At 42.6% G+C, this 12,653-nt stretch overlaps 2 protein-coding genes across 2 annotated transcripts; one reads left to right on the forward strand and one right to left on the reverse strand.

The window, feature by feature from the left end:
* The first annotated feature begins 1,155 nt into the window (after nucleotides 1-1,155).
* rag1 (recombination activating 1) lies at nucleotides 1,156-7,591 on the forward strand. The gene is given in 5 exon segments (XM_086110061.1): nucleotides 1,156-1,302; nucleotides 2,314-2,659; nucleotides 2,748-3,877; nucleotides 4,629-6,333; nucleotides 6,335-7,591. Coding segments are annotated over 4 exon segments (3,201 nt in total). The 5' UTR covers nucleotides 1,156-1,302; nucleotides 2,314-2,327; the 3' UTR covers nucleotides 6,369-7,591.
* A 1,082-nt stretch (nucleotides 7,592-8,673) lies between these two features.
* rag2 (recombination activating gene 2) lies at nucleotides 8,674-11,344 on the reverse strand. The gene has a single exon (XM_086109135.1). The coding sequence runs from the start codon at nucleotides 11,342-11,344 to the stop codon at nucleotides 9,740-9,742; it is 1,605 nt and encodes a 534-aa protein (XP_085965261.1). The 3' UTR covers nucleotides 8,674-9,739.
* Between the last annotated feature and the right edge of the window lie 1,309 nt (nucleotides 11,345-12,653).

Raw genomic sequence — 12,653 nt, forward strand, 5'->3', positions numbered from 1 at the left:
TTGGGTGACATGCCCATAAAATTATCTTCCGAACTAATGACAGGCCTATAAAATTATTTTCCGAACTAATGTCACACTCTCTCTCTCTTTCTCTCTCTCTCTCTCTCTCTGTGTGTATGTGTGTGTGGGGAGCAGGGGTGGCCAGAGAAAACGCAAGAAAGCATGGGGACAACAAACTACCATCCCCAGGCTAGCAAGACTTGAGCTGAGATTTGAAACTTGGAGGTCAAACATGTAAATTGCAGAAAACATACATTTTGCTGCATATTTGAATGTCATAGACTGAATATGGTACATCTTCAAAGGGACGTGACATTTAAATGGCATTTTAAAATGACAATCCTAAGTTTTTCAGCAAGATATCTGGCCACCTTCTCGATGCTGTGGCTGTTTTTTTTTTTTAGTGCTGTACCAAATTTGTCAGCTGCAACCGATTTTCTCCCTGCGAATCAAACATCGCTTTGTAAGAATTGCCTTAGGCCTGCAACTAAAGATTCTTTTAATAATCGATTAATCTGTTGATTATTCAGTCTACTTTCATGGAGCACTACAGACATCGGCCAATATCTACAGCTGAGAAGCTGAAATGCAGAGCTTTTGGACATAACTGGAAGTTAAAAAAATGATTAATTGAACATCAAAAATAATGCTCAATTAGTTTGCGAAATGATTAGTCGTCAATTAATCGTTACACGTCTAAATTGCTGATTGCAATGCAGTATATACAACACATTTTCGGGACTTACAGAGACGAAATATAACATTTCATTTTGCCATTACAAGAAAGTTGCGGACAAAACAAAATTAATTTACTTATTAAATTCCAGATATCAATTCTCTCTCTCTCTGTCACTCTCTCCCCACCCCCTTCCCATCTATATTTTAACATTTACACATTTGGTTGTAATTGGACAAATTTTACATGTTGTCATTCTTTAATTGTGCATAATCTGCTGTTTGGTGGGGTAGAATTTTTTTTGTCTGCAGCTCAAACTATGCACATGTGGAAAACCACTACGGCTCTGAACTTGTCCCCCCCCAAAAAAATCAGCTGTTTGCATCAGGTGGCGAGGGTTGACTGTTGGGATTCTGACAAGGAAAGAGTATAAATACAAGCCACAAAAGTAAAGACAGCATCAATTACCGTGTATGGAGCTTTGACTCCTGGTAACAGATGCCTCAAGCTGTGAGAAACAAACACATTGAGGAGTGTGTTTAGACCTATCGCTCCAGGGCTTCCCTTGTGCCCTCACGCAGAGAGGAGCCCCGAGGGACTGACGCCAGCTGAGAATGAAAAACAAGGTAGGAGCCCAGCTGACTCTCATGTACACAGGCTCAGTTTGTCTCAAAAGAGACTTCAGCATGAGAAGTAAATAAAGGCCTCTAAAATGAAAGAGCTTTCTAGGGAGCACGCTGATAGATGGTTAGCCACGAGATGCTTCTGGAAGAGCACCATTGGTATCATATGGTAAGGTTTAAATAGTTAAATGATTATTCAACATTGTTTTGACCACCTTGCTTTAATGTCTGATGTGGTCATGGAATTTAGCGAGGATAAGATAAACACTGTCATGTTTCCAGTATCGTTGATCCTTCCCGTACATCCCATATGTTCACTTATCTGCTGAATTATAAACTGTTAAACCGAACAATGTTGTATTTGGAATAATTCATTATGATCTCGATTCGGTGTGATGGCTTCTTGTTTTCTTTTCCTCCATACCTCTCTAGTCACTATCAATGTATTGTGAAATAAGTATAAATGTCTTCAATATCCCCCTCCGCCTTCACAAAGCCAGTTTATGGCTCCCGGGGCTCGGATTCGCTCTCCAGTTTAGAAAATGACAAATATAAATGATTGACAGTCTTGCAGGGATAAGGGGGGGGGGGGCGATTTAGCAAGTGCTCTGTGTCAAAGAAATACAGTCTCATCGGCTCCTAGAGCAGGAAGAATGGAGATGAGAGAAATGAAGATCCTTGGCGTTGTGTCGATCACACAGTGTGTGTTTCATGCGTTCAGTCTATTGGCAATGCACGTCAGTATTCACTACCCTTTTCAGTGGATCTTAGGGTATGTAAAGAGTGTTTTATCGGAATCACATACAATGGTTAGGGCTCCAAGCTAAAACACCCTTGCTGGGGACTAATGAGTAATTGAAATTCAACATCATTTTCTGTATCCTTAAATCTGTCTCTCCGCTGCACTTTTCTTCCCATACTTTTTTTGAGGTCTGTGAAGATTAGTCACCCAGAGCTTTTGAATGCATGCACATCTCACTTTCCTTCTCATTGCATCCCCTTCTTCTCTCCCAGGCTAAAGTCCAATTATGGCAGAGGAAAGCCTGGAGACAGATGGCCCCAGATCATCCATGCCGGCTGAGCTCCCCCATCCCTACTCTAAGTACACTCAGTGGAAGTTTAAACTGTTTAGAGTGAAGTCCATTGAGAAGGCCCCTATGTCCAGTGAGAAGGAAGCCATGTCAGGGATCTCTAAACCTAACCTTGGTACAGCTCCAAATATACTCCTTGATAATGGTACGACTACAGGGAGTGTTATCAAATTGTGTCTCGGTGGGAAAAGCAAGGAAACTGCTGAACTACCTCACCAGAGCATGGATATGAAGCTCGATGAAATTGACAACCACATAAAGCACCTCAGGTGATGAGCGAACATGAAACCTTTCTTGATATTCTTCTACATTTGATCTCTCTTTGACAGAAAAAGTAATGCATGTTTTCTTTTGAAGATGTCTGTGCCGTCTTTGTGGAATCCTGTTAAGGAAAGTCAGTGGCCCAATCCATGATGTTCACGCAGTTCTGGATAACGACAGCAAGAATTCCCTCCGCAAAATGGGCTGCACATTCACAAAATGGCCAGAGGTCATACACAAAGTCTTTAAAGTGGACGTAACAACAGATACAGAATCTGTTCATCCGCTTTCCTTCTGCCATCGCTGCTGGATGACTGCTATACGGGGAGGGGGGGTATGCAATTTGTCCGAGACAAAAGTCCCTGAGTGGAAACCTCATTGTGCTCTCTGCCACCTGTGTCCGCCTAAGAAACAATTATTCCACACCACTGGCAGAAAAAGGAGAACAGCCACTTCCAGAGCCCACAGCTTAGTCAAAAGAACCAGGTTGGAGCACAGCCATCTCACTGTCAGCAGTGAAGGTCGAGTTCTGAGACCATTTGGCAGCCACCTTCATGGTGCTGCCCTTATTAAGACATGGAAAAGTCCCAGTATCCAAAGGAAACACTGGATGAGGACCATCACACACTGTCAGAAACAACACCTGAGTAGCAAGCTTATGTCTGAGAATTTCCCTGTTGATTTCCTCCATTCTTTCACCTGCATGGTGTGTGACCATCTGCTCTCTGACCCAGTTCAAGCCCCCTGCGGCCACCTCTTCTGCCACAGCTGCATTATAAAATACAAAAACTTGATAGGGCCTCACTGTCCTGCCTGCAACTTACCCTGTTCCAGCGTTGACCTCATTCCTCCCGCAAAAACTTTTTTGTTTGTCCTGCATTCTCTGCTTTTGATCTGCCCAAGAGATGACTGCGGTCAGCATGTAAGACTGGACTCATTTAAAGCTCACTGTATGAGCCATGAAGCGCAGGATGCACGGCAGCAATCATCACAGCTTGACAACTACCTGGTTGCCAATAAAGGGGGAAGGCCTCGCCAACACTTGCTATCCCTCACGCGTCGAGCCCAGAAGCATCGACTGAGGTCTCTGAAGAAACAGGTGAGGATGTTTGCGGATAAAGAAGAAGGCGGCGACCTAAAGTCAGTGTGCCTGACGCTGTATCTTCTGGCGCTGAGATCTGCGAATGAACACCGAATGGCAGATGAGCTGGAGGTCACAATGCAAGGTAAGTGGCTATGAATCAGTCTCTTGCTCAATCGCTGTGCACCCCCTTCGCACCGAAAGACAGACACAAACAAATTAATTAGATCTCACTAATTTCTGCCATAGTCTGAGGGCTGCTCTCATTCCTTAATTAACAATGAGTTGAAAAGTTCACTGTTTAGGAGAGATTTACTGTGCTTTTCATGCTTGCCCATCTCTATCTATTAAAGTACCATTCTTGGCCGTTTTTGAATTTCTCCAGCCCTCACTTTCTTTCTTCCCAACTGTCAGACTTTCATTTTCACTCCCCTCTTGATATACGATAACAACTCATGCGACGGGTCCATTGGAATCAGAACATCAGCAGCTATCGTATCTGCAAATGACACAGACAACACCAAAGTCTCCATTTGGGAATTGAAGCCAGCCAGTGTCTGTTTTCATTTGTAGCCAATACATCTCATCTTTTCAGCGACTACGTACATTGTTTCCCCCTGCAGCCCATTATGACATTTACAAATAAGGAAATATTACATTGGTTATCCAAAGGTTTGTGTGCTCTGGACAATGATACATTTACGGTCCTGCTGTGCTGTGGTAGGAATGACACCACATTTGAATGAGAAAAAGTTCGTCTCTCCGGCTCTTTTGGAAGTTTGAGCTTCACAGTTTGGTCCTGAATTATTCTCTGAGTGCGCTTTTCTCTCATCCTTTGTTTTATTTTGCCTCTTTCTGTGTTTGACTGAAACTTTTTAATTTGTCTCTATCTACAGGCAGAGGCTTTGCGTTGCATCCTGCTGTGTGTTTGGCTATCCGGGTCAACACCTTCCTGAGCTGCAGCCAGTATCACAAAGTGTACCGGACTGTCAAAGCCACCAGCGGCCGCCAAATCTTTCAGCCTTTGCACGCTTTGCGAGCTGCAGAGAAAGACCTTCTCCCTGGCTTTCACCAGTTTGAATGGCAGCCAGCTCTCAAGTACGTGTCTGCATCTTGCAATGTCAGGATCATAAATGGGCTCTCTGGATGGACTTCGACTTTGGATGACTCACCACCTGAGACCATCACACGTCGATTCCGCTACGATGTGGCTCTGGTGTCAGCAATAAAGGATCTGGAGGAGGACATAGTGGAGGGTATGAGAGAGAGTGGGATGGAAGACAGTGCCTGTACCCTAGGCTTCATTGTTCTGATCAAAGAATCTTGTGACGGCATGGGAGATGTCAGTGAAAAGCACGGCGGAGGCCCAGCTGTTCCTGAGAAAGCTGTTCGCTTCTCTTTCACCATAATGTCTATTTCTGTATTGCTAGATGAAGGTAATGGGCAGGAGGTTACAATCTTCACTGAGCCAAAGCCAAACTCAGAATTGTCCTGTAAGCCCCTCTGTCTGATGTTTGTGGACGAAGCGGACCACGAGTCACTCACAGCTGTCTTGGCGCCCATGGTTGCAGAGCGTAATGCGATGAAGGAGAGCAGGCTTATCCTGTCCATAGCTGGCCTGCCTCGATCTTTCCGCTTCCACTTTAGAGGGTCGGGATACGATGAAAAGATGGTACGTGAATTTGAGGGCTTGGAAGCCTCCGGATCCACTTACGTCTGCACACTGTGTGATTCTAGTCGAGTGGAGGCCTCTAAAAATATGGTGCTCCACTCCGTCACACGCAGTCATGAGGAGAACCTGGCACGTTATGAAATCTGGCGAACCAACCCATTTTCTGAGTCTGTAGAAGAACTGCGGTACAGAGTCAAAGGGGTCTCTACCAAGCCCTTCATAGAGACCCATTCCACACTTGATGCGTTGCATTGTGAGATTGGAAATGCCACAGAGTTCTACAAAATTTTCCAGGACGAAATAGGGGAGGTGTACCGAAAGGAAAACCCCAGCCGGGAGGAACGACGCAGCTGGCGGGCAGCCCTAGATAAAGAACTGAGGCAGAAGCTGAAGCTCAAACCTGTGATGAGGATGAATGGCAACTACGCCCGTAAGCTAATGACCCTTGAGGCGGTGCAAGTGGTGTGTGAGCTGGTCCCCTCGGAGGAGAGGAGGGAGGCCCTGAGGGAGCTGATGAGGCTGTACCTTCAGATGAAGCCTGTGTGGCGCTCCACCTGCCCAGCCAAGGAGTGTCCTGACCAACTTTGCCGCTACTCCTTTAACTCCCAGAGTTTCGCTGACCTAATCTCCACTACCTTCAAATACCGCTACAAAGGTAAAATAACCAACTACCTGCACAAGACCCTGGCCCATGTTCCCGAAATAATAGAGCGAGATGGATCTATCGGTGCCTGGGCCAGTGAGGGGAATGAGTCGGCGAACAAACTGTTCAGGCGTTTCCGCAAGATGAACGCACGTCAGTCAAAAGCTTTTGAGCTGGAGGATGTCCTGAAACATCACTGGCTCTACACGTCAAAGTACTTGCAGAAGTTCATGCAGGCTCATAAGTACTCTGTGAAAACCCTGCAGGCGACCAATGACCCAGCAGAGGAAAAGTATGTCCCAGGAGGTCATTGAGTTTTGATTTTGAAATTAACCCTAAAGCTTTGATTTATTTAATGTTCCAAGTTGTTAACTAACACACTATTTACTAAAAAAAAAAATGATGTCAATGAGTGGAATTATTTGTCTTTAGTAGTTCATGTAATAACCAAGCAACCAATGGCCAATTTTAAGTTTATTTATTCATTCATTTATTGTTCATTAATGTTGGACGATGTTAAGGCTGTTGGACTAGTTAATTGTGTATCTTAGCTGTTTGGATGGTTACTGTGCAGGAACGGGTTGTAAATTGATGTAGACGGTAAACCACAGACTCATTTTGCAACACAAAAGTAATTTCCCCGCCCTCCAATATGTGAAGTATAGCTACGTTTATTGTATTGCAAGGATGTGACATCTTTATGACTTTATCAAGTGAATATTTACAGAAGCAGATGAAAATGGTGGAAGTCATTGTGGGCAAAGTGTGTTAAGTTGACCATATTTGTGGATTTGTGGCCATTTCGAATGGAGAGAAACCCACTCACAGAGTTTAATGCTCTTTGTTTCATGACTGCCCTCTGCAAAAGATTAATTTATTGCTTTATCCTGGCACCCCTGAGGGCCGAATATATGCCAGGTCACTTTGAACCGAATTTTATCTTTCTTATTTTGTGCGTCTCAGATGATACATCATGCTTATTCGACACCTTCACATAAAATAAAGCATCTAATGGCCTTTTTCATATATCATGAAAATGCAGTTTACAGCCAAACACCAAGCCCAGTCTTGAGCGGGGATTTTTCTTTAGCTTGGTACAAAACTGCCCTTTTCCTCTTTTGACATTTCTTCATCACAATGGCCCAAAGATGGAAGAAAGACAGAGGGACGTTGTGTAAACTGAGTTTGTTGGCAACTTTATTTCTTTGATCGATTGCATTGTCTCTTCCTGCCCTTGACATTTGTGGGTGCGGCAAGCAATTTTGTTTTCTTATTTTATTGGATGTGTGATTCCATTTTACTGTCATAAGTGCAACAATACAACAACGTGGCTGTCACCGGCCTCAACAGACATCATCTTTTAGAATGCACTTTATGACGGCGTGTCTCAAAGTTGTGTTTTGCCAAAATAAATTGCACTTCCAAGTAAATCGGTGATGGATGATTCACAAGCATTTCTGTCTTAGCTTTCCTCATTTTCTCTTTCCCTTCTCCACTAAATTACATGTCAGTTTGCACACCAGGTTTTCACAGTTGAAAGTGTTTTTTTTCCCCTCTTTCTCTTTTTTAATAAAGTCAACATTATTCAAAACTAATTTTCCAAGTAATTATTTCTCCATTCCACTACATCTTTAAACCATATTTAATTGAAGATTCTTTTTTTTCTTCTTCAGTACACTTTCATAGATAGTCAAAATGATTTCATTGTGTTTCTTTTCAAACCATTTAGATCAGGGGTGTCAAACTCCGATCCTGGAGGGCCGCTGTCCTGCACATTTTCCAAGTCTCCCTTTTGCAACACACCTGATTCAAATGATCAGATCATCAGCAAGCTCTGCGGAAGCCTGACATTGAACCTGTTCATTTGAATCAGGTGTGTTGCAACAGGGAGACTTGGAAAACATGCAGGGCAGCGGCCCTCCAGGAACTGAGTTTGACACCTCTGATTTAGATAATATGCACTGAGTAACTCTTTGGATTTTTCTTTTATATCTATGAATGAATCCATTTGACGTGTAATCTGCAGTTCTTTTCAAATTTTTTTGTACTTTCAACAGTGCAGAAATGTTTCAGTTCATCTGAAAAACATTAGAATTGATCAAATTCAGGAGGGAAATCAAGAACTCAAAATTATACACTGGGTTGTCATTTTCTTTATTTTCTTTCTTTTTATTTTTTAATAACATACACACTATCACTTATATAGAGCACTTTTATACCTTAGGTCACAGGTGTCTAAGTCAAGGCCCGGGGGCCAGATCTGGCCAGCCACGTCATTTTATGTAACCCACAAAAGCAAATCATGAGTGTCAACTTCTATGATTTTTGGTAAAATATGTACCAAAATGTCAAATTGTCAGGTGTAATAAATAACATTGAGATTTAGCAATCATTTTGTTACCCTGTTTACACTCAAACAATAATTGAACAATCTATTATGACTGATAAACTAGTTATCCATCAGTTTGTTGTGTACCAGTAATAATACAATGAGACGATAATACATTTATTTTGTTTTATTGTCATAACGGCCCTCCGAGGGAAGACGTAACTCCAAAGTGGCCCGTGACAAAAAACGAGTTTGACCCCCCCCCCCCCCCCCCCCCGGCCTTTACACTGCTTTACACCGTTTCCTCATTCACCTACCGATGACAATCGCAAACACTTGGAAAAACAAACAAGCAAACAAACTGTCTTCCAATTTGTTAATCCTACGATCCAACATCAACACCAGCAGTACTGAAAATGTACAATTTCTAATCAAAACCACTGTGTGAGATTGTAATTTCATAGATCCCTTTTACACAAAGTTAAGTTGCACAATAAGTTAAATTGCACACCGGGTGTCATAGAAAGTAAACAGAAACGATTCAAATTGAGTTTCATGACACAATACTGGGTCAAATGTATGTAAATTTATTATTAACATCCATTTGAGATTATTTTCTGGTTTTACTATTTGAATCAGTCCAGAAAGTTAAAGGCAAAATAGATTTTGTTTATGTTTCGATTTAATTTTTTTAAATTTGTGAGGACACATAAACTGTTTTGTCACAATTCATTTTGCGCATTGATTTTCTGTTTGAACCAAAGGAAACAATTTTGACTTCACTTCACAACAACAACACAACACAAGGGCCATTAAAAAGCTGCCGAGAAAAACAAGCGGCAAAGACTCATTTCTATTGGAATAATCATAAATGCAGAAGAAAACACTCTTACTGATAGACATTAACACAGATGTCTTAGCTTTAACACTCAATTTGTACAGTGACTTTAATATTTCAGTTTTGTATTTGTCTGTACCCTATTTTCATTTTTACTCCCTCCTTCAGGGGTCACCAAATTGGTGCCGGCGGCCCTCCAAGGACAACTGCCCGCAAACCTGTTCTGAAAATAGTTAATAGTTGGAATATTGTAGAAGTGATCGTTTGAAAATTTGAACAATCGTAGAGATTTATAGAAAAAAAAGTGTTGCATATTGATATGTATCTGTTTTTATTTTAGTTATGTTATAAAAGGTAATTTGTAGTTTCAGAAATGTGTTTCAAACTGCAAGCGCTTCATCTAATCATCGCTCACGAAGCAGCTGTCATCTTCAAAATGGACAGTGACTCCTGCTCTATATGACAAAGACAAATTTAACACACAGATCTTTCTCGGCTGTCACTTCACAACCTCAATAAAACGTGTCAATCAAAAAGTCTTCTGAAAACGCTTTTTTTGATTCTGGACATCTTGAAAGCTGTCTGGGGTTTCCTCTGTTTCACTTTTAAAGGGGGACGTGTTCGTGGCATGACCTTTTGAGGTGGGGTCATCCCCTGGATCGGAAGACCGCCATGATCTAGGCAGAAGTATTTTTTGTTGCCCTGGGAGAGTGTTAGGAGCAGTGTCTCAGACAGCGCCATGCACTGAGCGTGGACCCAGTGCCCGGCCTCTCCTGTGGAGCAAAAGATCATGGCTGGTCGTTGGAGCTCAGTGGTGTAATACGGCTCCCATGTATTGAGATCCAGCTGACAACTACGGCAACATTTGATCCAGTAGCCTGATTGTGACTCATCTTCCTCATCTTTCTCATTGTAGCTATTATCTTCACCTTCACTACTCCCATCCAATTCTTGAGGCTCACGACCAAAATAGAGCTCATCTGAGTCTTCTAGAGGAGTAGAATTGTCATAATCTGTCAGCTCCTGGCTGCAAACCTGCTGGGCTTGTATGCCTTCTTTGGCGTCTTCCACTTTCTGGAAGTTTACGAAGTAAAAGTATTGCATATTTGTTTGGCACGATCTGCCCTCACTTGGCACAGCTAGCAACATACTTTGTTCCCCTGCAGCACCGCCATACCAAGTTTGACTGTGAATGATATCCGGGGTCCATTTTGGCGGTTCAAGAGGTTCTATGTGAATCCCCTTCTCATCCAGAATGACAGTGCTGCACTCCATTCTTTTCTCAGACTTTGACTGATATCCTCCCAAGATAATATAGTTGTGAGCGGGGCCTGTGCGAGTGATGATAGCACTTGAGATGGATAGACCAAAATCGAGAAGCTCACATGACAATAATGGACAACCTTGGAGGAGCTCGACGTGCAGACAAAAGAGCCGAGGTGGTCGGCCGTCACATTTCAGAAAGTGACCCCCGAGAATGTAAACATGGTCCCCTCTCGCAAGGGCCACATGGAAAGACTGTCCGTCAGTGAGCTCTGGAAAAGCATAAGCAGAACAACAACCAAACTGCCTGTCAAACAAGAACACTTGAGGAGGACAGTCAATGACACGATTCCAGTTCTCTGAGGTCCTCTCTTTTGCGGGCATGTAGGACCTTCCACCAAAAACTACAAAGGCAGTCTTCCCTCTGCTCTGAACCACACTGACTGTGTGGCCATATCTGGCACTTGGCACTTCTCCGACCAATTCTTCCTCTTTACACCGCAGGGTCAGTTTGCGATTGCCACCACGACTATCCATGCTCAGTGCATAGAGACTGGATGAGATGTCATTGTTGGGGGTGCGGCCGCCATGGATGAGATAACTTTCCGGAAGTCCATCGTGTGGATCAAGGCGGCAAACAGCAGGACAGCGCAAGGGAGGAAGGTATTGGGAGTCACTGGAGAAAGATATCGCTCTCAACCTGAGCTCACCATGTTTCAAGTGCACGCCAAATACACCTGTTGGACAGGAGCGCTTTGGCCATCCTTTCTGGCCAAATAGGAGAACTTCACCATCAAGATGTAGAAGAGAACAACCGGTTTGCAGAAGACCTTCGCAGTTCACTGGATTTAATGGCTGCAGAGTCATCCTGGGTGCAGGTGTCTGCTTCAAAACAACACACACATACACACAAACACATGCATGCATGCATGCACACAAAGATGTTGTTTTCATTACCTTTTAAAATAACTCACTAGTTATCATCATTTTCAACATAATGGTTCCCGCCCATAACTTCATAACCTATTAAACACTGAAACTCATACGCCGACGTTAGAATAAAATTGTAATTAGAATCAACCACAGTTGTAAAGCCTTTTCTGTTTTGCCACAAGTTAATTCAGACCGAATCGAGTGACGTTAATTTGCGGTAACTGGCGCTGCAAACCAAACGATGATGACCACAACAATAATAATTGGCTATCGGACAAGCAACTTCGTTATCCCATCAATCCTTGCTTGTATCATCTTTATAGGCTAACAATGGTTAATTGGGTTATTTGTCTACATAATGCTGCTCTTTATTTGGCCACACAGTGTTTTAAATTGGCTGCATTTAATGTGGTGCTGGAGCAACAAGTCATTAAAATGTTATCAGCCTAATCTAAAAGTTTGGTTCATCATTACTGAAGTACAGTTGCTAGACAAACAAAATGACAAAACTAAACACTTCAGTACCAACAGGACATGTTGGAATTTATTTTCAGCATTCCTTTGATCATGCCATTTTTATATCCGCTGCGCGTAGCAGAACCTTTCCACTAATACACTCAACTGACTAAAGTGGCCATGCAAATTTGTAACCTCATAACTTCCATTTATTTCCGATCAATTTTAATGCACTTACCTTGCAGCCAGGGTGAGGAGACGAGAGCGTTGAGACCTTTAGCTCACTTTACTGTGAATTTTAAGATCACTAAGCTAGACCTAATCACTCTTTATAGCCTATCTTTGACAAAAGCAGACACTGGCAGTAAGTTTGTAAAGCTTCGTTGACTCACAAACACTTCCAGATCTTGAGGTTAACTGTGTGTGACTGCTGCTCTTTGGCGGCACTGTCTGAATGCGTTTAGCAAGCCACTTCAGAGGTATAGCCACAGATCAAATGCACCTAAGAAGCTCAGAAAAGCAGCGACAGATTTTGCTACGCAGTTCAAAGTCATCAAATGTTTAAATATGTTGAGAGATGCTTGTAAGAAGAAGAAAAAAAAACCATGATGACATCCCTAAAAGACCAAGTGGTCTGCTTGTTATACTTGTACTTCCTTACTTTCCACAAGGGGCCACATAAATTAAGTGTGTCAGACAAAAATTGCTCTAATTAGGCAACAGCTAAATAATTAACACATGCTGATTACCGCAACAGAGGGCCAAATCACAACCAGCATGAAAATAA

This window comes from Hippocampus guttulatus, chromosome 4, assembly GCF_054856545.1.
Source record: "Hippocampus guttulatus isolate MCC_2025c chromosome 4, RoL_Hgut_1.0, whole genome shotgun sequence".
NCBI classification, from domain to species: domain Eukaryota; kingdom Metazoa; phylum Chordata; class Actinopteri; order Syngnathiformes; family Syngnathidae; genus Hippocampus; species Hippocampus guttulatus.